The 23,618-nt window shown below is 42.7% G+C and overlaps 1 protein-coding gene across 4 annotated transcripts in view; it reads left to right on the top strand.

Moving 5' to 3' along the window:
* ANKRD28 (ankyrin repeat domain 28) overlaps positions 1–23,618 on the top strand; it is an 805,300-nt gene that overhangs the window by 476,923 nt on the left and 304,759 nt on the right. For all 4 annotated transcript variants that reach the window (XM_029589217.1, XM_029589218.1, XM_029589216.1 and 1 more), the window contains one exon: positions 1,880–1,991. In XM_029589217.1, the coding sequence (XP_029445077.1) occupies positions 1,880–1,991 (112 nt within the window). The remainder of the gene's footprint in view (positions 1–1,879; positions 1,992–23,618) is intronic.

The following is a 23,618-nucleotide window of genomic DNA, read 5'->3' as shown; positions in this document are numbered from 1 at the left end:
TTTATTTTTTTTTATATAGTACTGGGAAATTTTGGAAGAATGTATACATTTTGCATCACAGTCCTTGGCTCTTAGTCCTCCTTCTTTATCAGAGGCTGTTTTTTGTTTGCTTGCAGTACCACAGAGGGAAGAGGCAAAGGAAACACTTTTGGCAGCCTATCTTCTGTCAGGGAAGCCTTTGCCTCATAGGCAGCTCACGGTAGTCTGTCTGTTCATTTCTATTTCGGGATTTGTATTAGTGTGATTTTCTGACCACACACATTTCTAGAAGGAGGATGAGGGAGGGGCTCAGGGGAGGTGACATAAATCATTGGCCCCCTAGCGCCAGAGACCCTCGGTATGCCTCGGCCTAACTCTTTCAGATTAAAAGCAGGTTCCCACCCGTTTCTTCATGAAAATGTTGGTCTACATGTCGACAGTCCATGTTACCCCTTTTGCATATCTCTAACATATGATAGGCTCAGAGGCATCTCAAGTTTCATTGGAACCAGCATGTATAACAATTTTCTCTCAAAGTAAATATATCCAACACTCTGATCCATTCTCTTGCATGGTGGATGCATCCTGCAGATCTATTGAAGGTTCAGTTTTTTTCATCAAAAAATTTCAAATTAAAATAACCACAGACCACAGATGCCAGCATTTTTTCTGAGATCACACACCAATAAGAGTGTACAGGTTCTTCATATATTGGACCTCAGAAACAGCTTTATTGTTCTATTTGGAGAAAACAAAGTCATACAGAAAGGCTTCACAACTAATCATATTAAACCTAGTTAAATAAGAGCGTTCAATATCAAAAAGGATTTTTTCCACTTGAATTTCTGATTCAGTTTCTTGCTATTGGTCAGGACAGCATCTTCAAAATAAAGTAAAACCTTTCAAGTTCAGACTATCACAACTTCCTTAGCCCATCTTTGCTCTGCTTCCGTAGAAGATATCTGCAAGACTGCCATCTTTTGTCCATGACCTCACTGTTTTTATACTGCCCTGAAAATGGTGCTCATCAAGACAGTTCTTTTGGCCAAGCAGTTCTCAAGAGTTAATTCCTTCAACACTCCTCCCTATTCTTTATTAAAATGCAGGTTGCATGCTCCACTATGAATATAAAAGCATGATAAATATTTATAAGCAACTCTCTGCTTGGGAGAACCCACTTATATAGCTTATTCATGTTCTGCTTGTTCAAAGCAAAAGCAAAATTGCTTACTTGTAACAGGTATTCTTCATAGATAGCAGGACAAATCAGCCACATAATCCAGCCTTCCTCCCTTATAGAGTTGAAGGCTAGCTGCTATAAAAACTGAGTAGACTAGCATGATGGACACTGTGCAGGAAGGTCCACATAGAGTAAAAGTTTTGTGAGTCTGTCTCCCAACTACAATCCATAAATTTGAGGATGGCTTCTAATTTTACTTACTAGCAAGTGCAAACAAGAATGGGGATAATGGACAACCCTGCCTAGTCTCAGTTGGCGAGAAATGAGAGGCTAGAACACTGTTCTTATTAATTTGGGAAAAAAATTGTAGGGTGTGTATGTCCTACTTCACAAATTTCTTGACATATGTTTACTTAGTCATTTTATCCCAGAATTTGAGCATTCTAACTTAATTTCAATAATGAAAAGTTAATGGCAGTAGGAAAGAATTAAATACAAGTTAGTATTTATAAAGATTGCTTGTTTTTACCATAGCAGTTTCTCTTAGTACACCCACCACCCCCATATACCGTGCAAAATATATATTTCTGCTAGGAGTTTTACAACATTAACATAGTTTTCTGTGACTTTGACGTCATTCTTTGTCTTCAGAATAGTTCTGATTTCCACTTAGTATGTAAATTATCTTTTTCTTATTTGGTTTGTTTTTTTTTAACTTAGGTGCCTGGAATACCTATTAAGAAATGATGCAAATCCTGGGATTCGAGACAAACAAGGTTACAATGCAGTTCATTATTCTGCTGCTTATGGCCACCGCCTGTGTCTTGAATTGGTAAGAATTTTCAAGTAGAAAAAGATAATATGATTTTGTTTCATATCTGAGATACAAGATTAAAGAGATTATATAAAGTATATAATGGGATCTAGCAGAAAATAGTTAAGATCTTTTGTCAGTTATTAGGACTATAATTCAAATGGGAAAATATAAATACATTTTACATTTATCCCTCATGCATGCACATAATCTTTTTAATCTCAATATGTGTCTATGGAAAAAAGTCCTTATTAAATGAGGTAAAGTATGCCTATGCCACATATAAAGAGGAACATCATTCATCTGGTTTCAGCAGTAGTATATATTGGATTGGGAGATTCATGTTGATTACTTTAATTGCTAATTCAGAATAAAGCATCCTGCTGCATCATGGCCTGGTGCTTTTGTGCTAATACCTGAATCTTCTTGGCTAACTGCTCTTCAAAAAGAAAAAATATATCGGTGAAATGTTACCATCATACTCGAGAAACACATGCAACCCCTGTTGTGTATTTTTTTTTCCTGCATTTTTTTTTTCCTTTTTATTGATGTTAATAAAGATTTTTATCTAAGTTATCCTACTTAATCAGGTATCTTCCATGTCAGTTGATATTTGTGGCCTGGTAGTTTTCTCCTGCTCCTTGCATTGTGGATGTGTGGAACTTTCTCCTGAAGCAGGTGGTGAAAGCTAAAACAACATGAATTTAAGAGGGCTTAGAATAAGCACAAAGGATCCTTGGTTGCAAAATGTGAAGAGATAGCAGAAGCATGAACTGATGGCACATGTTTGTGTTTAAAATGCCCTACTTTAAAGATTCATCAGCCAGGTTTGAGGTTGCCAGAATAAATGGCAAAATGGGAAATTTGAAAACATTTAAGTCCTAACAGAAATGCAGTGGCATGACTGATCTTTCTGGCAGGCTGTGATGATACAATTAACTAGTAGCTGGATCTGTCTGGCATGCTGCAAGTGTGTCCATTCTTGTCAATAGAGGCGACCCTAAAACAGTGAACGGGCTGGGGTCCAAGGTCAAGATAAGGAAAGTTTCATAATGAAGTGCCCCTGATACCAAAATAAAAAGGTTATGGCAACCACCTTCAGCCTGGGTTGAGCCCTCAGGTTTTGATGACCACCAGGCCTTTGGCCACACACTAACCAGTACCAGGGGATGGAGTACCAGACACAATGAACATAACCATGAATCAAATCCAGAAGAACCAACTCACAGTTAAGAACAATTTGAGAGACAGTATCAGAAGAAAACACTACAAGTTGAGATCCTGGGAACAGCAAGACCTCCACAGAGAAACTGGTAGCACATAGAGACACGCTGGCTTAATATAGGGCCAAGCTCTCTAAGAAAGCAGGCAAGGTCTCAGTATATATGCATAAAAGAACAGGAAATGCCCTCAGCCAAGATGGCCCTGAGAAGACGTGAGAACCGTACAGCTGGACGAGTGACCAAACCAGCTGGTGGGAGTACAGAAATTAATTCTAAACCAAGGTCTTGCAAACTGGTCCATCCACAGGCTGGAAGCGGAACCTCACAGCAAGTACAGTAATAACTAGAATTTCCAGCAGAAGTGCAGGTGCTCACATAGCTAAGTCTTTCTGGCAGGCTATGCAGGGGACCTAGAAGGCTGGATGTTCAGGAAATGGTCACACTAGTATTGTTAGCAATTTAGATTTAGGTTGCATTGATAAAATTAAACCAGCAGCTGCAGGTATATCTGGTAGGATACATTTTATCCTTAGTTGACTTTCAATTCAGGTTGTGTCAAGGAAGGAAAATATATGCTAATAGATTTGTAAATGACCTTAAATTTATCTCACCAAGGCCATCCTTTAGAAATCTTATATATGAAAATGAAAAACTGCTTTCACCACATTTTAACTATAATGGGAAAGGGAATACAGAGTGAATGAGAATATCCCACTTTTGTCCCCTAAGCAACATCCTGAAGCCCGTAGTAAGATTATGAATTTGTTCTGGTGTTTTGAAGCCTGTTAATTTATTAATCTCACTCCATTCTTTTCATGTGGGGTTTATTTTAATGCTCAGTCTGTAAGAAACCCAGATAACCCAGGACTTCCCAGACTGTGGGTTGGAATCCCAAATGGAGGCACCAAACTTTCAGTTGGGGGTCAGAAGTGCCTCAATGTCAGCATTATTCAGATGGCCAGCAGCATTAGTAGTGGAAGACAGCATGAGGCCTGTGAGCAAGCAGATGCTCACAGGCCTTGCAGTGGCACTGCCTTTTGCATTAGTTTCTGAGGGGGTAAACAGAAAGCCCTGCATGAGGAGAGATCAGTGCCACTGAAAAAGCCCTGTGAGCTTGCACTAGTTTACAATCCCCGTGTTGACTTCATTAGTTATTCTACTGCAGCTTGAAGATTATTCGGGCTTGGGATCAGCCATGAAGGGGACAGGAGGAGATTGCCACTGCTTCTCCCTCCACCTACTACTGAATCTACCCAAGAGTAAAATTTTGTCTGCCTTACATTCCCAGCCAGTACCCAGTGGAAAATGTTGCCACTGACCTGGCCAGAGGGATAATTGGAGAAGAGACTATTTGAAAGGGTGGATGAGAAGCAGGTGAGTTTTGAGGAATAGATAAAGTGAAGAGAGATTGGCTGGGGAGGGGGAAAGGGGGAATGACATCATCTGGAGGATATATGAGGAGGTGTAGTGGGTAGAAGGATAGGTATTTTGCCTTTCAGTCTGGATCATGCAAACACTAAGAAAATCATGACACCTGACTATGGCTTATGTGAAAATATGAAAAGCTATATTTTTCTGTATAATATATGCACAGTCAGATGCTTATGACAATGTCTGTGACAATAACAAATAAAACAGGTGTGGTAACTTGAGTGGTAGTGGCTTGGGACACCCAGAGGAAAAAGAGACAGACTCTGGCTGTTCCATAGGGTACACTTTATTTACAATGTAAAAATCAGCAGAAAACAAAATAAGGCAGCTCAGCTTAGCTTCAGGTTATACACAGTCCTGGCAAAAGTCAACTCAAACAAAACACACAGCTCACCTTGGCTTCAAATTATGCCTAATTCTCACACATAACAAGTCTTGACATGTGGTACTTCTCTGCCAACTCCCTGTGCCTCTCTAACCCTTCTAGGTCCTGAGGTCTTATACTCTGGTGAAGGGCTCCTTCCTTCACCCAAGATTCCATGTGGGGCTCATTCTTAAGGAAGGTCGGGCGAGACAGCCGTGCCTATTCTCTTAAGGTAGTCTGAGGGAGTTTTCTATACATTCCCTCATGACAGGTTATATATCTGCACAATGAGCAAGGGAAAATAATCTTCCCCAGTCTAACAATAAGCGGTCACTTTCCTGAAAGAGCATTCACCCCAGGTTCCCAGATGAGTGACAGGTATTGTCTCAGTGGGCAAATTGTAATGGTACCAGAGATTCTTTTGTCTTTGCTGAGATGGTCTTGCTGAAGTGGTCTGTTTAAGCTCTCAGAGAATCTGCCAATCCCATCAGGAGCTAGGGTCTTATCCCTATATCTGGACTTGCGCTGTACAGTTTTCTTTATTTCCTAGCTCTCCTGAAGTATTGCCAAACTAACAGATCAGAAAAAAACTACTGTGTATGTCAGGACTACTTTAAAATTGTGGATTCTGGTGTTTTATTCACTACTTCTAATCGCCATATTGTCTAGATATTCTCTCTAACATGTGGGACTACTGGCCTTACATTTAATACAATCTGTTAGACACTCAATAATGAAAATCTGCGTCAGTATCATTAATATTATTTAAATAAAAGCAATCATATAACTATTATTTCAGAAGCAAATACTACTGTAATATCAAAATAGATAAGAATGTGTGTACTTTCAAAAGCTAAAAAGCGCACGCGTATCCATAAGGTCTGTAAATCTTATATCCAGGTTTATAAACCAAATCTGGGCTGATGCCATGTGTTTTTCCAGCTTTCAGTGCTTTCTTTTATTTATTAGTATTGTGCTTCACTGTTGACTTGTACTTCCATATTTTGTCAGTACTAACTTATGATCATATTCTTACATTAAATGGGGCCTACCCTGTTCCTATCACATACATCTATATAATTGCAAAGGGAAGACTGACCAACACAAGTAAGTTTTACAGTGAATTCAAGTAAGCACAAAGCTGCATCCTATAACTATGAATCATCATACCTGTATTTTTCTTTCATACGGAGCTAAATTAACCCTTCGCCGACACACAAAACCTATCCCTAGCACAGGTGGTGGAGGGTAAAGGGGGGGATAAGCTGGATGGAATGCGAGAGAAGGGGAAGAGGGGATGAGAGTGAGGAGGGAATGAGAGAGGGGATGATACAGAGGTCAGCTGGGTTTATAAGAAAGGATTTGGGGGGGGGGGGGGTTGTTAAACAAAAAGCACTTACAGCAGCTTTCTTTAACATCTATCTGATTCCTCTATGTCGTCCCTTAACGAGTGTTAGGGTGCAATGTAAACTGTATGCAGACAACATACAGTTTTTCTTTCCTTTGAAGTTTTCATGGTCACAACTGAACAATTGATTGCCTTGTGTTTATCCTCTATATATACACTCTCTTTAAGCATCACTAAAACTCAAATCATTCTTTCATGGTTTCCCATTACAAATATTCCAGACAGGATTGTTTTGAGTGACCAGGAGATTGTCATTCCACATTATGTCCAGAACTTTGGTGTCACTGACTCTTCTCTGTTTATGCAGGATCAAGTTAAGTCTGAAATTCAATCTTCATTTTTCAAATTTCAACTGTTAAGACACTTGAAATCTCTCCTTGACCCTCCAGAATTTTGCACAGTGCTTCAGTCTCTTTCTATTCTCTAGACTCGCTATTGAAACACTCTTTTTCACTCTTCTTTCCCACCTACATAATTCAGCCATTTACAAATAATACCAAATTCTGTTTGCCCTGTTAACAATACAACCTTTACACACGAACATATCATTCAAGTTTTTCAAGCTCTCCATTGGCTTCCCATCTCTTACCGCATTCAATACAAACTAGCCACAATCTATCTGCTTAATTCTGTCTCTTCACTTAGATCACTGGCTCACTGAAGTTTCTACACAGCCCTTGCAGTTCATTGAGATTGTGCAAAACCAAAATCTGCTGGATGTTCACTTCCACAATATTGGCCCACGTTGATGAAACCCCGAGAACACTCCTTCTCACGGCTGGCCCACCCTTTGGAATTCTCTTCCAGAGATATATGATGTATTACAGATCCAACATTTTTTAGGAAGATATTACACACACCTCTTCAGATGTGTCACAGGTTAAATATTTGTGTGTGTGTGATATATATAAAAAAAAAATATAGAGGGAAAAGCATCCATTGAAGTTTCAGCAGCAGGTGCAGCCTAAACTCAGACCAGTTTTTAATGACTTTAGTTCTTCCTCCTGGAATGGGGAGGATGGTTCAAGCCTTTCTCCTAGAATGTGGGGAAGGTGTTTAAGGGTTTAGACCGTGCACACTGGTACCCCTGCCCAAGGGCTCTGACCTGGGGGGGGGGGGGCTAATCTCATATATAACAGTTATTGGGATTATACCTGGGGGCTTGAACCCAAGGGCTTATCCCCTACACAAATGGCCACACACAATTACTGGGATTATACCTGAGGGCTTGAACCCAGGAGCTTATCCCCAACACAAAGAGCCACACACAAACTTTGATTCAGTACATCACGGTTCCAGGTAAATTAATTTTATTTGAGCAATAGGAGGATAGAACAAATAAAATCAGATCAAATAGAAGAAGTAATGGTAGATAACAACAATTGCTAAAGAGATATAAAAAGCTTACATTTCCAAAGGATCAGCTGTACCATCACGTCCAGGGCTCTCTCTCCCCCTCTCTCTTTCTCACTGTCTTCCCTTATACACTACAAACGCTTGTGAAAGCAACAGTTTCCCTCCCTCTGAGTTCTTAGTTTTCAGAAACAGCTGTACGGCCTTCATTCTCTCTATCAGGCTTTAGTATAAGTTAGTTGCTTGCTTTCTCATCATAGACTTAGTGTATAACTAAATAAACAGGCTCTTGCCTGTTCATAAACATTTCACAGTGTAAGATAGTAAACAGGAGTTCACTCAGAGGTTGGCCTATGGCCTTCAAACTAGTCTGTGTCTGGGTGAAAACTCTGAATCCATACAGCCTATCCTCTATAAACATCCTTAGCAAAAGTACCAAAAATTGACTCCAACAAAAGGATTCAGTCCTTCCTCCTGGAATTGGCTCCATGTTAACAAGGACCTGAAAATTGTGAAGTATGGCTACTGCTTATGTTTCTCTTACCATCTTCTAACAAAACAGATTTTCAGTCTTCAGCTTCAAACCCTTCTCAATCTTCCCAGCTAGAGTTGAAGTCACTCTTTCAGTAGAACATAGATGAGGCTGTACTTCTCAGGAATGTGGCCAGAGATTCTATTCCTGATCTTTCCTAATCTCCAAGAAGTCAAGGAATTGAGGCCTATACTGTTCTTGCGGAGATTGAACAAATTGTAGATTCTGGAGAGATTCAAGATGAACTCCATCCAGATTATTTTTCTTTCATTCAACCAAGGGATTTGGATCTGTGTTATGGATCAAAAAGACACTTACACATATATTCCCTTTCATCCCACGTACTGAAATTTTCCTCAGGTTTGTGTTGAAGGACATGCTTTACCAGTACTTGGTGCTCCCCTTCAGCTTCTTGACGGACCTGAGGGTGTTCACGAAGTGCCTTGCAGTAGTGATGCAGCTTCAGCAGCAGGGAGTCTGCTTGTTCCCATATCTGAACGATTGCATGGTGGCAGGTCCATCTGTAGTAAGGAGTTCTGGAGTCTCTTGAGACCATCAGGCTTCTTCAATCTCTGAGTTTCCTGGTCAACTTTGCCAAGTCAAACCTGGTTCTCTGTCAAAGAATTCAAGTTTCATAAGAGCTGGTACAGACTTGCCTCAAAAAAAAAATAAATTTCTCTCCATCAAAGAACCACATTGCTGATGAGTCTAGTAAATTCTCTCCTTCAATAGGTCCGAGCATCAGCAAGTTTGGTACTGGTCCTCAGCACATGGCTGCTGTGGTACATGTGGTTCCTCTGACTCATCTGCACATGTGGGGCTTTCAGTGGAGCCTCTAAAGCCAATGGGATCATCTCTATCAGCTATTTTCCCACCAAATCTCCAAGACCTCTGGAACGTGAGCATCCCTTCAGTGAGGGATGAATCTGGAAGTTCTAAAAGTAGGTCTTTCACTGTGCATTCCACCACATCAAGTGACTACTAAACATCTCCACCAAGGATTAGGGAGTGCATATGGTGCAGTGTAAATCCAAGGATTGTGGTGTGCAGTGGAGAGTCATCTACAAATCAACCACCTGTAGCTGTAGGCCTCCCACTATGCTCTAAGGGCTTTCTGCCACATTTCAGGAAAGAGAATCTTTGATCTCAATGGAAAAACCAATTTGCTATGTTCTACATAAACAAGCAGGGGAGGTATGAGCTCTTATGCTGTTTTCTAGGAGGCCCTCCAAATTTGGTTTTGGGTAGGACATTGCATTGCCCATCTCCAAGTGACCCTACCTTCTGGGAGTCTAGATTATGTTGGTTGACCACATCAGCAGTGTGTTTTAGAACAACATGAATGGGCCTTAGATCAAGGAATCACAGATTACTTATGTCAGTCACTGAGGAAGGGCCAGTTCTGACCTGTTTGCCTCAGAAGACAACAATGTTCCTGTATCCAAATAGCTACAGATAACTCCTGACACTTTTGTCTAGACTAGAGCATCAGTCTTCTCTGTGCATACCTTCAGATTCTTCTAATCTCCTGGACTGTCCAGAAGATCATAGGAACAAAGTGAGGATGATAATCCTAGCATCAGTCTAGCCACGGTATACGCATTCTCCATATCTTGTCTCTGTCAATTCAGTTTCAGGTTCCATTGGGAAGTCTCCAACTTTCATTACACAGGAGGAAGGCAGATTCTGCCATCCAAATCTGCCATCGGTAGCTCTTAACAGTGGTGAATGTAGAATACCCAGTAGTCTCCTCCTTGCAAATTCCGAAAGAGCTGGAGGATAAGAACAATAAGAAAATGCCATACTGGGTCAGACCAAGGGTTCATCAAGCCCCAGCATCCTGCTTCCAACAGTGACCAATCCAGGCCACAAGAACCAGGCAAGTACCCAAAAACTAAGTCTATTCCATGTTACCATTGCTAATGGCAGTGGCTATTCTCTAGGGTGAACTTAATAGCAGGTAATGGACTTCTCCTCCAAGAACTTATCCAATCCTTTTTAAACACAGCTATACTAAATGCATTAACCACATCCTCTGGCAACAAATTCCAGAGTTTAATTGTGCGTTGAGTGAAAAAAGAACTTTCTCCAATTAGTTTTAAATGTGCCCCATGCTAAACTTCATGAGTGCCCCCTAGCCTTTCTACTATCTGAAAGAGTAAATAACCATTCACGTCTACCCGTTCTAGACCTCTCACGATTTTAAACACCTCTATCATATCCCCCCTCAGTCGTCTCTTCTCTAAGCTGAAAAGTCCTAAACCTCTTTAGACTTTCCTCATAGGGGAGTTGTTCCATTCCCTTTATCATTTTGGTAGCCCTTCTCTGTACCTTCTCCATCGCAATTATATCTTTTTGAGATGCGGCGACCAGAATTTTACACAGTATTCAAGGTTGCGGTCTCACCATGGGAGCGATACAGAGGCATTATGACATTTTCCATTTTATTCACCATTCCCTTTCTAATAATTCCCAACATTCTGTTTGCTTTTTTGACTGCCCGCAGCACACTGAACCGACGATTTCAATGTGTTATCCACTATTGACACCTAGATTCTCTTTCTTGGGTTGTAGCACCTAATATGGAACCCAACATGTGTAATTATAGGCATGGGTTATTTTTCCCTATATGCATCACCTTGCACTTATCCACATTAAATTTAATCTGCCATTGGATGCCCAATTTCCAGTCTCACAAGGTCTTTCCTGCAATTTATCACAATCTGCTTGTGATTTAACTACTCTGAACAATTTTGTGTCATCTGCAAATTTGATTATCTCACTCGTCAGATTTCTTTCCAGATCATTTATAAATATATTGAAAAGTAAGGGTCCCAATGCAGATCCCTGAGGCACTCCACTGTCCACTCCCTTCCACGGAGAAAATTGTCCATTTAATCCTACTCTCTGTTTCCTGTCTTTTAGCCAGTTTGCAATCCATGAAAGGGACATCGCCACCTATCCCATGACTTTTACTTTTCCTAGAAGCCTCTCATGAGGAACTTTGTCAAACTCCTTCTGAAAATCCAAGTATACTATATCTACCGGTTCACCTTTATCCACATGTTTATTAACTCCTTCAAAAAAGTGAAGCAGATTTGTGAGGCAAGACTTGCCCTGGGTAAAGCCATGCTGACTTTGTTCCATGTTATGCTTTCCACCAGTAAGACTTCAACAAAAAGATTATGGTTTCAAATGGAAGAAGTTCTCAGTTTAGTGTAGGACGAGCCAGTTGGATCACTTCTCCTGTGTCATGAGGGACTTCAAAATCTGTTCTGCCTCTCATCCTCAAGCCTTAGCACCTTTTCAGTCAAAGCCGATCTTAGTGCTATTGCAGTGTATCACCAGCAGGTGGAAGGAGCTCTGATCTCTCTCCCACCATTTGGCATTAAAGTTCATGAATAGGTTTGTGTACTTTGGCAGAATGTTAGGAATTATTGGGAATGGTAAATAATAGGATAGATGTCATAATGCCTCTATATCACTCCATGGTGAGACCGCATCTTGAATGCTGTATGCAATTCTGATCACCGCATCTCAAAAAGGATATAGTTGCACTGGCGAAAGTGCAGAGAAAGGTGACCAAAATAAGGGGCATGGAAAGGCTGCCCTATGAGGAAAGGCTAAAGAAGTTAGGGCTGTTCAGTTTGGAGAAGAGAAACCACTGAGGCAGGATATGATGGAGGTCTACAAAATCATGAAAGGACTTGAAGAAGTTAATGTAAATCAGTTATTTACTTTCTCAGATAATAGAAGGACCAGGGGACACTCCATGAAGTTAGCAAATAGCTCATTTCAAACAAATTGAAGAAAATTCTTTTTCACTCAGCACATAGTTAAGCTCTAGAATTCATTGCCAGAGGATGTGGTTACAGCAGTTAATGTAACTGGGTTTAAAAAAGGTTTGGATAAGTTCCTAGAGGGAAAAATCCATAAACTGCTATTAATTAATAAGAAGAGTAGCTTGTGATTTATTTAATGTTTGGGTACTTGCCAAGTATTTGTGACTTCGATTAGCCACTGTTGGAAACAGGAAACTGGGGTTGATGGATCCCTGGTCTGACCCAGTATGGCATCTCTTATATTATTCCAAACCTCCAGTCTATTACCCTCCAGTGTTTTGGGACTCCAGTATAATCTTAGCTCAAACTCATGAAACCTCCTTTTGTTAAGGAAGTTTTAAGGATAGAATTTGGCACTTAGGGGTAAATTTTAATACCCCTAAGTGCGTCCATGTGCGCGCGCTACCCGGCGCGCACACATGGGCGCCCCAATTTTATAACATGTGCACACATGTTATAAAATCAGGATCAGCGTGCGCAAGGGAGTGCATCTTGCGCGTGCCGACGCCCGCGGCCTTCCCCATTCCCTCCCCAGGCTGCTCAGATTTCAGAGCAGCATCGGAGGGAGATTCCTAACCCCCTAACCTAACCTAACCTCCCTTCCCCTTTCCCCTAACCCTCCCACCCCCCTAGCCCTATCCTAAACCCCCTTCGACCTTTGTTTTACCTTTTGCGCGTGCTCTGGGCAAGGGTAAGCTGCACGAACCGCAGCCTGCCGGCACGCAATTGTCCAACACAGCGGCAAATGGCAGCTGTGCCGGAGGCCTCTGGCCTGGCCCGCCCCACCCCCTGCCCCGCCCCTTTTATGCACGTAGGGCTTTGAAAATCTGCCCCTTAATGTATAAATTGTGTATCTTTGTGGTTTAAGCCTAGTTGAAGAATAGGATGATGAGCCATGTGTACCTATGGTCCACAAGTACACATTTACTCTGGAACCTTTCAATATTTTTGGCACAGTGCTAAGACTCTGAAATCATGTATATAATGTAATTTATTTATGGTAAATATGTATAGGTAAATTTATATTTCCAAAGTCCATTAACTGCTATTAATCAAGTTTACTTAGGGATAGCCACTGCTATTAATTGCATCAGTGCATCAGTAGCATGGATCTTCTAGGTGTTTGGGTAATTGCCAGGTTCTTGTGGCCTGGTTTGGCCTCTGTTGGAAACAGGATGCCTGGGCCTGATGGACCTTGTCTGACCCAGCATGTGCAAATTTCTTATGTTCTTAAGTTCAATTTTCAATTCCCCATACTGTATAATATGCAAATAGTGCTTTCTAACTAGTCAGTGTCCTCCCTTTTCTTACTGATCCCTGAAGTGAAATATCTGTAACATAGGAGTCGATTATGGCCTCTTCATGGTCTCCTCCTGGGCCTTTGCCCACTCTACATGGTCTGGTTCTGTCTCCTTCTGGTTACATCTGCTGCTGGGCTGTTTTATATCTGCTTTGGTCTGATTCTGGCTGTCTGGGTCGTATGCCCAAGGCCTGATCATCTGCCCAAGTTTCTGCATTGGGGCTGATGCCTTGTTTTGCCCAGATACGTTGGGGCTGAGTGTTTTCCATATTCCTAGGCTCAGGCCTTGCTCTTTTATAGGGCTTTCTTATGAAATGAAGGAGGCAAGATTGCATATGTCTCAGTTCATTTGTTGGATCTGATTGTACATATTTCATTTTATTGGTTGGACCTGAGTATGAATCCACACTCCTAAAATATCAGGGCAATCTGGGTTATTTGGGTCAAAAGAGACCAAAATGGTTCATCACAACATCATATGCTGTTTAGTTTCTTCTCCCATGTGATCGGGCAGTGGAAGAAGTGTCTGACTAAGAGGCCTGCCCTCATAAGAACATAAGAAATTGCCTTGCTGGGTCAGACCAAGGGTCCATCAAGCCCAGCATCCTGTTTCCAACAGAGGCCAAAACCAGGCCACAAGAACCTGGCAATTACCCAAACACTAAGAAGATCCCATGCTACTGATGCAATTAATAGCAGTGGCAATTCCCTAAGTAAAATTGATTAATAGCCATTAATGGACTTCTTCTCCAAGAACTTATCCAAACCTTTTTTGAACCCAGCTACACTAACTGCACTATAACCACATCCTCTGGCAACAAATTCCAGAGCTTTATTGTGCGTTGAGTGAAAAAGAATTTTCTCCGATTAGTCTTAAATGTGCTACTTGCTAACTTCATGGAATGCCCCCTAGTCCTTCTATTATTCGAAAGTGTAAATAACAGAGTTACATATACTTGTTTCAAGACCTCTCATGATCTTAAAGACCTCTATCATATCCCCCCTCAGCAGTCTCTTCTCCAAGCTGAACAGCCCTAACCTCTTCAGCCTTTTCCTCATAGGGGAGCTGTTCCATCCCCTTTATCATTTTGGTTGCCCTTCTCTGTACCTTCTCCATCGAATTATAGCTTTTTTGAGATGCGGCGACCAGAATTGTACACAGTATTCAAGGTGCGGTCTCACCATGGAGCGATACAGAGGCATTATGACATTTTCCGTTCTATTAGCCATTCCCTTCCTAATAATTCTTAACATTCTATTTGCTTTTTTGACTGCTGCAGCACACTGAGCCGACTATTTTAAAGTATTATCCATTATGATGCCTAGATCTTTTTCCTGGGTGGTAGCTCCTAATATGAAACCTAACATCGTGTAACTACAGCAAGGGTTATTTTTCACTATATGCAACACCTTGCACTTGTCCACATAAATTTCATCTGCCATTTGGATGCCCAATCTTCCAGTCTTGCCAAGGTCCTCCTGTAATGTATCACAGTCTGCCTTGTGATTTAACTACTCTGAATAATTTTTATCATCTGCAAATTTGATAACCTCACTCGTCGTATTCCTTTGCAGATCATTTATATATATATATTGAAAAGCACTGGTCCAAGTACAGATCTCTGAGGCACTCCACTGTTTACCCTTTTCCACTGAGAAAATTGACCATTTAATCCTACTCTCTGTTTCCTGGTCTTTTAACCAGTTTGTAATCCACGAAAGGACATCGCCTCCTATCCCATGACTTTTTAGTTTTCGTAGAAGTCTCTCATGAGGGACTTTGTCAACACCTTCTGAAAATCCAAATACACTACATCTACTGGTTCACCTTTATCCACATGTTTATTAAGCCCTTCAAAAAAATGATGCAGATTTGTTAGGCAAGACTTCCCTTGGGTAAATCCCTGTTGACTGTGTCCCATTAAATCATGTCTTTCTATATTCTCTATGATTTTGATCTTGAGAATAGTTTCCACTATTTTTCCCGGCACTGAAGCCTGGCTCCCTGGTCTATAGTTACCCGGATCGCCCCTGGAGCCTATTTTAAATATTGGGGTTACATTGGCCAGTCTTCAGGTACAATGGATGATTTTAATGATAGGTTACAAATTTTAACTAATAGATCAGAAATTTCATTTTTGAGTTCCTTCAGAACCCTAGGATGGATTACCATCTGGTCCAGGGTGATTTGCTACTCTTTAGTTTGTCAATCTGGCCTACTACATCTTCCCAGGTTCACAGTGATTTCATTCAGTTCGTCTGACTCATTACCCCTGAAAACCATCTCCGGAACTGGTATCTCCCAACATCCTCATTAGTAAACACGGAGGCAAGAATTCATTTAGTCTTTCTGCAATGGCCTTATCTTCCCTGAGAGCCCCTTTAACCCCTCTGTCATCTAATGGTGCAACCTACTCCCTCACATATTTCTTGCTTTGGATATATTTTAAAAAGTTTTTATTACGAGTTTTGCCTCTATGGTCAACCTCATTTCAAATTCCCTCTCACCTTTCTTATCAATGTTTTACACTTACCTTGACAATGCTTATGTTTTATCCTATTTTCTTCAGGCATTTTTGAAGGATGTTTTTTTGGCTAAAATAGCCTCTTTCACCTCACCTTTTAACCATGACTGTAATCGTTTTGCCTTCCTTCCACCTTACTTAATGCACGGAATATATATGGACTGCGCCTCTAGCATTGTATTTTAAACAATGTCCAAGCCTGTTGAACACGTTAACCTTTTGCAGCTGCACCGTTCAGTTTTTTCTAACTATTTTCCTCATTTTATCAAAGTTTCCCTTTTTAAAATTTAGTGTTAGAGCTGCAGATTTACTTATTTGTCCCCCCTTCCAGTTATTAGTTTAAAATTTGATCATGTTATGATCACTGTTGCCAAGTGGCCCCCACCACTGTTATACTTCTCTCACCAAATCTTGCGTTCCACTAAGAATATATTTAAAATAGCTCCCTCTCTTGTTGGTTCCTGAACCAATTGCTCCATGAAGCAATCATTTATTACATCCAGGAACTTTATGTCTCTAGCAAGTCCTGATGTTACATTACCCCAGTCAATATTGGGTAATTGAAATCTCCCATTATTATTGCACTGCCAAATTGGTTTGCTTCCCTGATTTCTCTTAGCATTTCATCATCTGTCTGACCATTTTGTCCAGGTGGACGGTAGTATACTCCTGTTACTATACTCTTACCCAACACACATGGGATTTCTACCCATATAGATTCTACTGAGCATTTACTCTCTTGTATGAACTTTATCCTGTTGGATTCTATACCCTCCTGGACATAAAGTGCCACATCCCCACCAAGTTGATCCTCCCTATCATTGCGATATAATTTGTACCCTGATATAGCACTGTCCCATTGGTTATCCTCCTTCCACCAAGTCCTCTGTGATGCCAGTTATTCAGTCTCATCATTTGCTGCTATACACTCTCACGCTCCCATCTTACTTCTTAGACTTCTGGCATTGCCATACAGACATTTCAAAGTGTGGTTTTTTGCTTGTTTTAACAACCTGCTTTTCAGTTGTTTGGAATAATTCGGAAATCATTAGCTTTGGTGATTTTTTACATATAGGCATATGAACTATGTTTGCTTTTAATGGAACCTCTCTGTTGGGATGCCCTAACTCTCCTGTTTCATTAGAATCCTTCAAGGATACATTTCTCCGAACCATGCACTGCTGAGTGACTATCGGCTTTTCCCCTTGTTCTAGTTTAAAAGCTGCTCTATCTCCTTTTGAAAGTTAGTGCCAGCAGCTTGGTTCCATTCTGTTAAGGTGGAGCCCATCCTTTCGGAAAAGTCTCCCCTTTCCCCAAAAGTTTCCCCAGTTCCTACAAAGCTGAATCCCTCTTCCCTGCACCATCGTCTCATCCATGCATTGAAACTCTAGAGCTTTGCCTGCCTCTGGGGACCTGCACGTGGAACAGGAAGCATTTCAGAGAATGCCACCCTCATTGGTTGTTTCTACTCTTAAAATATATATGATGCTTATGATATATCTTATTCTGCAGCTGTCATCTGTCAGTCGATATCTGGCAAGGCTGAACTTCTTGGTCTCCCCTCCAATCATGACCTCATTCTTGTCTATACTTGGCCAAGTTCCAACAAGGCTCTTGTTTGCCCCAGCAACAGGGTCCACTTGCTCTGCAGCTGAAAACTGTTATAGCTCTGACTTTTAAATATTGCCAGATATTTCTTTTAGCAGAAAGTCCAAATGCTGAAAAAGTCTTAAGCCTAGTATTTCTTGTAGTTTGGTTAGTGTATGTGTTTAAATGTCCGTATTCTTTAAAATGTCCATTTTATCCATAGTATTACCATTGCAGAAACTGTTTCTTTTAAATGTCCATTATTCCTTGCGTTGTAAGAGGCTTATATTGTGGTTCAAAAATAAAAATGTCCATATGAGAGATTTCTTAGAAACAAATATGGCATTCTTCAGGAGCTTATCCTGACTCCCTATAACTAATCTTATATGTAATTCTCCTCCTGAGATTTGTGCAATGTTCTCTCAGCCTAGCTTGATGGACTCTCTACCTGGATAACATCAAGCTGGGTTGAGAGTACACTGTACAAATCTCATCTTTGAGTGAGTTTCCTCACTCCGAAGGTCATCAAATCTTCACAAGAGAGTACTGTTCTGTTCGTATGTCTCACTTTGAATGTCAAAGTGGCCCCTAACCCCTACACTAATACCTAAACCTCGCCTCGAGTGACTAGGTAGGCCTCATACCTACCTAGTATGAGAGCATTATGGCTTCTCTCTCTCTCTCTCTCTCTCTCTCCCTCCCCCTCCCTCCCTGCCCTCAGTGGCCCTGATAGTAAACATGGTCCCCCCAGTGGTTGTTTGTTGGAAATACAATTCTGGCAGTTATCTCAAATTGCAAAAAAGTTATCACAATTTGCAGTAACTTAGCGCTTCGCATAGGTATTAGCACAAATTTGCAAAACCTAGGAAATATGATGGTAGCACTGGCAACTGAATTGTTTTCTAAGATAGTCACACATAATATAAGGGAGGATCCTAGATACATTGCTGGGAGGTATGGGAACAATTGTGGTAAGTTTCAATTCTATGCAAATAGGATTGACAAATGAATTAACTGTTTTGGCCCAGTATGTTAACAACTTACATAATTTACAGATGTTGTTACAGGAACATTTTCTAAATTCTCACAAATAGAAGTTTCCTAGCGTGTAGCCAGATGGACTCAGAACAAGTGGGTATAGTGTGCTCGTGCTAGCAGTTGGAGACGGATTTGACGTCAGCACGGGTATATATGCCCCCACAGGAAGTGAGACAATTCAGTAATTTCCGTCTCCAAAGCAGTTTGGAGAGCCTGCACGCTCGCTGAGCGTGTTTCCAATACTACTTTCTACTTTTTACTTTCTACTTGCTAAAATTCTACAGAACAACGAGCCCCGCACTCCTGCGGTGATACTCTCGGGTCCCTCCCCCAGTTGAGTTTCCAGAGGTGATTTCCGTGATCCCTCGGAGGTCTTACGCCTCGGTCCGGTGGCCGAATCGCTGCAGGGACCTAGCCCCCGAGCGAGAAGGGCTTGGGGTCGGGCTGAGAGGCGCCTCTGTCCCGGCGTGGACCTTGAGGTAGCGGGTGCATTTCCTCAAGCGCGGCGGTGAAGCTATTTCCCCTCTCCCCCCCCGCAGCTGGAGACCGCCCGGGTTCCAGCCGGGAAGCGCCGAGGATCAGGTAAGGCGTACATCTCTTACTTTTGGTCTCCGATGTACGAGGATCTACGGCGTTGCCTGTAGGCGGCACGCCGCGGAGGTCGCCATTTTGTCGGCCTTGTTCAGGTATATATTGTATTGAGCGTATATTGCTGACCACATATTATTGAGCGCATATTGTATATCATTTAGCGCTGACCACATATTGTTGAGCGTATATTGTATTGAGCGTATATTGCTGATCGCATATTGAGCGCATATTGTATTGAGCGCATATTGTATTAGGTGCATATTCTTCAGTGCGCAATGGAACATTCGAATGCCCCGGCGTCTCCGGCGGTGCCGCCTGATTCCGGCGTGAAAGCTCTCGGCCTCTGCTCAGCATGCCAGCTTAGAGCCACGCAGAGCGAGGAGCCAGACTCCCTTTGTGCCCAATGTGAGGAGGCAGTGGGAGCCTCGGGCCAGGACCAGTCTCAACCGAGGTTTGCTGACAGTTCCCCAGGGGCCACCCTGGATCTAGCAGGCAGTCTCGAACAACCTGGGATCCCGGAGGACCTGGTACCCCGACGACTAGAGACCGCTTCCATTTCCTGGGTGGATCTCTTTAAGGGGATCCATGTCTTTGTACAGATGCAATCAGCTTCCCGTCCAGGCCCTGCTGCTGCTCCAGCTGATCCTGCCCCTGGACCTTCGCGCCCTTATCGTGGGCAAGAACGCCCGCCTCCGGGCAGTCCGGTTCAGGCAGACCCTGATGTTTCAGAGGACGAGTCCGAACCCTCCGAGGAGGGGGAACTTCCCTTGGGGATTGAGCCATATCGATCCATGAGGCGGGTTCTTTCCCAAGGAAGATCTCTCCGACCTGGTATCTCAGTGCCTGGCGGAGTTGGCTATTTCAGGCCCCAGCACTACGGTGCCATCTACACAGAACCTCTGCTGGAAGGTCTTCGTCCTACAGCCCGCCATTTTCCCTTCTTGCAAGCCGCACAGCAACTGATAGATTTGGAATGGGCTGCACCAGCGGCCTCATTCAAAGGGGGTCGGGCCCTGATGGGCATGTACCCCCTGGATCCGGCAATCAAGGAGATGCTGGCGTGCCCTCAGGTGGACGCCTTGGTTAGCGCGGTGGTCAAGCGCACTACCATTCCAGTTGAGGGGGGGCGGCCCTCAAGGACCCTCATGACCGGCGACTGGACGCCATCCTGAAACAGACCTTTGAGGGTGGCAGCTCTATCTTTGCGAATCGCAACCTGCTGCACAGTGGTGACGCATTCCTGTTTTCACAGGTCAGGAACAATGCTCCAGCAGCAGACATGGAGTCCGCTCTCTCGTTCCTCACGGATGCTGCATCCGACCTAGTCCGTACAACAACCAAGGGGATCTCATCCTCTCTAGCTGCCAGGAGGCAGCTCTGGATACGGAATTGGTCAGCCGATGCTCCTTCTAAGACACGCCTCACCAGAATGCCCTTTAAGGGCTCTCTCCTGTTCGGCAGCGACCTTGATAAACTGGCCAGCACATGGGGCGCCTCTCCAGTACCTCGACTACCGGAAGATAGGCTCAAGAGGAACCAGCGCGCCTTTCCAAGGCCATCCAGAGGCAGAAGCTCCCAACGCTTCACTCCCTATAGGAGTCGCTACCAGGCACCCTCGTCCTCAGGCCAGGAACCAGGCCTTTCGGACCAAGCAGCAGAAGAGGGGAGCCGGCTTGGGTTCAGGGCCCAGCCGCGCCTCCCAATGAGAATCAGCCGATCCATCCGGGGGACGGAGCCATAGGGGGCAGGTTAACCCTCTTCTACCCCAGATGGGTCAAGATTACATCGGACCAGTGGGTCCTCGCCATCATCCGAGAGGGGTATTATATGGACTTCCATCATCTCCCTCCGGACAGGTTTGTGGAATCTCTGTGTCCAATCCACAAGAAGGCAGCATTGGAAGCTACTCGGAGCCAGTGATAGATACACTCCTCCGAGCTTGCAAGTTCTCCACATCCCTCACCTACGTCAGGATTTGGAGAGTGTTTGAAGCCTGGTGCGACACTCATGGCACCAATCCACATGCGACCACAATCCCTATTGTTTTGGATTTCCTGCAAGATGGACTTCAGAAGGGTCTCTCCCTCAGCTCCATCAAGGTTCAGGTGGCTGTGCTGTCTTGCTACGGTCCCAGGAGGGATGGCAAGACCTTTGCCACCCACCCAGATGTTTCCCGTTTCCTGAAAGGAGTCAAGCACATTCGTCCGCCACTGAAGTGGCCAGTGCCCCTGTGGAACCTCAACATTGTTTTGGATTTCCTCGCGGGATCCACCTTCAGACCCCTTCGGGGCCTGTCTCTCCGTTCGCTAACTTTGAAGATGGTGTTCCTGCTGGCAGTGTGTTCAGCACGCCGCATCTCAGAGCTACAAGCACTGTCCTGCCGTGATCCCTTTCTCAGAATCACTCCTGAGGCTATCCATCTTCACACGGTTCCATCCTTCTTGCCTAAGGTAGTCTCACAATTTCACCTCAACCAGACCATATCCTTGCCAACCACGGCGGGTCTGAAGAAATCAGAAGAAGGGCGTTTGCTACGCCATCTCGACATTGGCAGATTGCTGCCCAGATATCTGGACATGACAGAAGCCGTACGAAAGACGGACCATCTGTTCGTCTTGCACAGCGGGAAGAAACAAGGAGAAGCGGCCTCTCGGCCCACCATCGCCCACTGGATTAAAGAAGTTATCAGAGCGGCCTACGTAGAGGCCGGGAAGTCACCGCCTCTACAAGTCAAGGCTCATTCTAGCAGAGCCCAAGCAGCATCTTGGGCAGAATCTAGGATGCTGTCGCCTGCAGAATATGTAAAGCGGCGACATGGGCCTCCCTCCATACCTTCTCCAGGTTCTACCGACTGGATGTCCAGGCCAGGGAGGACACAGCATTTGCAAGGGCAGTCCTACGCGGTCCTCAGGCAGCCTCCCACCCAGTCCGGGAGTACATCCCACTGTTCTGAGTCCATCTGGCTACACGCTAGGAAATGTTGAGATTACTTACATGATAATCTCGTTTTCCTTAGTGTAGACAGATGGACTCAGCATCCCGCCCGGCTGCCGGTATACATGGGTTTCACCGATTCAAGGTAAGCCTTATCACTTCTTACATGAGTGCGTCCATTCTACCAGGTGTCGACGCCTTCCGGTTGGGAATGCTGGCGGTCTCCAGCTACTATCAATCGGTCAGGGGAATCCTGTTTTCACTATTTCATTGATTGTCAGTACACATATATCCATAACAGCTTTTGCAAGGAAGATTACTGAATTGTCTCACTTCCTGTGGGGGTATATGTACCCGTGCTGACGTCAGATCCGTCTCCAACTTCTAGCACGAGCACACTATACCCACTTGTTCTGAGTCCATCTGTCTACACTAAGGAAAACGAGATTATCAGGTAAGTAATCTCAACATTAATTTGTCCTCTGTTATCTACAAAAATGTAGAACATTACAAGAATTTTGACATATATTACTACTAATGTTTGCAACATATTACTCCTATATGTTCAGAAATAATTGATTTAGGGAAAATGACCATACCTTCTAGATCACACAAATTTCCCCCCTTCTGAATATAGCAACTTCTGGCATGTACAGAGGTTGTTGTATACAACCTCAGTTTAGTTATAAGACCAAAGAACACTCAGAAATGTAATTGCTATTCTATTAAGGTACATGGTTATACAATAAAAGCCTTGTTAATTTACCTTATCTTTCCACAAAGTATTTATTTATTTGTTTACGTTTTTTCTAGACCGATATTCGTTGGGAAACTTCATATCGGTTTACATAGAACAGGCAATGCAGCATGAAAGCTTTATAGGGAACATTATAACTTCAAAACATAAAAGGGTGGGAAGCATGGGAAAAGCTTTACAGGGGAGCTTATAACTTCAAAACTTAAAAGGGTGGGAAGCGTGGGAAATATGTGGGGGAAATAGGTAATTAAAATACAAAATTAACTTCGATACATAACATTTTAACTTAAATACATGACATTATTTGTGTAAGTCATATCTTTACACATTATTAGAACATCCTAGTACTGTCCTCAATGGTATGGAATATGACAATCTTTCTTTTAGACAAACATACATAAAGTATCAAAAATTAATCTAATTTCACATACACTATGTAGGTATTTATACTTTGTAATTCAATAGATGACTACGTTTCAAGCCAAATGGAAACAATTAAATATTTTAGTGCACATACAAACAGTAGACTTTATGTAATGTAATTACATTTGAGAAAAATCAACTGTTATTATCTGTATTGAAGTTTAACTAATGTAAATACATTTGGAGTATTATATATCTATATCATTATATAATTTAATATTTTCTATTCCCCCATGATATCTCAAATATAATGAAGGGGGGAGTGTTATGATTAGAGCTTGGGTGGAGAATTACATATAAGATTAGTAATAAGGAGTCAGGATAAGCACCTGAAGAA

The sequence above is a fragment of the Rhinatrema bivittatum genome, chromosome 2 (assembly GCF_901001135.1).
Source record: "Rhinatrema bivittatum chromosome 2, aRhiBiv1.1, whole genome shotgun sequence".
Lineage (NCBI taxonomy): Eukaryota > Metazoa > Chordata > Amphibia > Gymnophiona > Rhinatrematidae > Rhinatrema > Rhinatrema bivittatum.
This window is presented reverse-complemented; position numbering and strand designations above follow the sequence as displayed.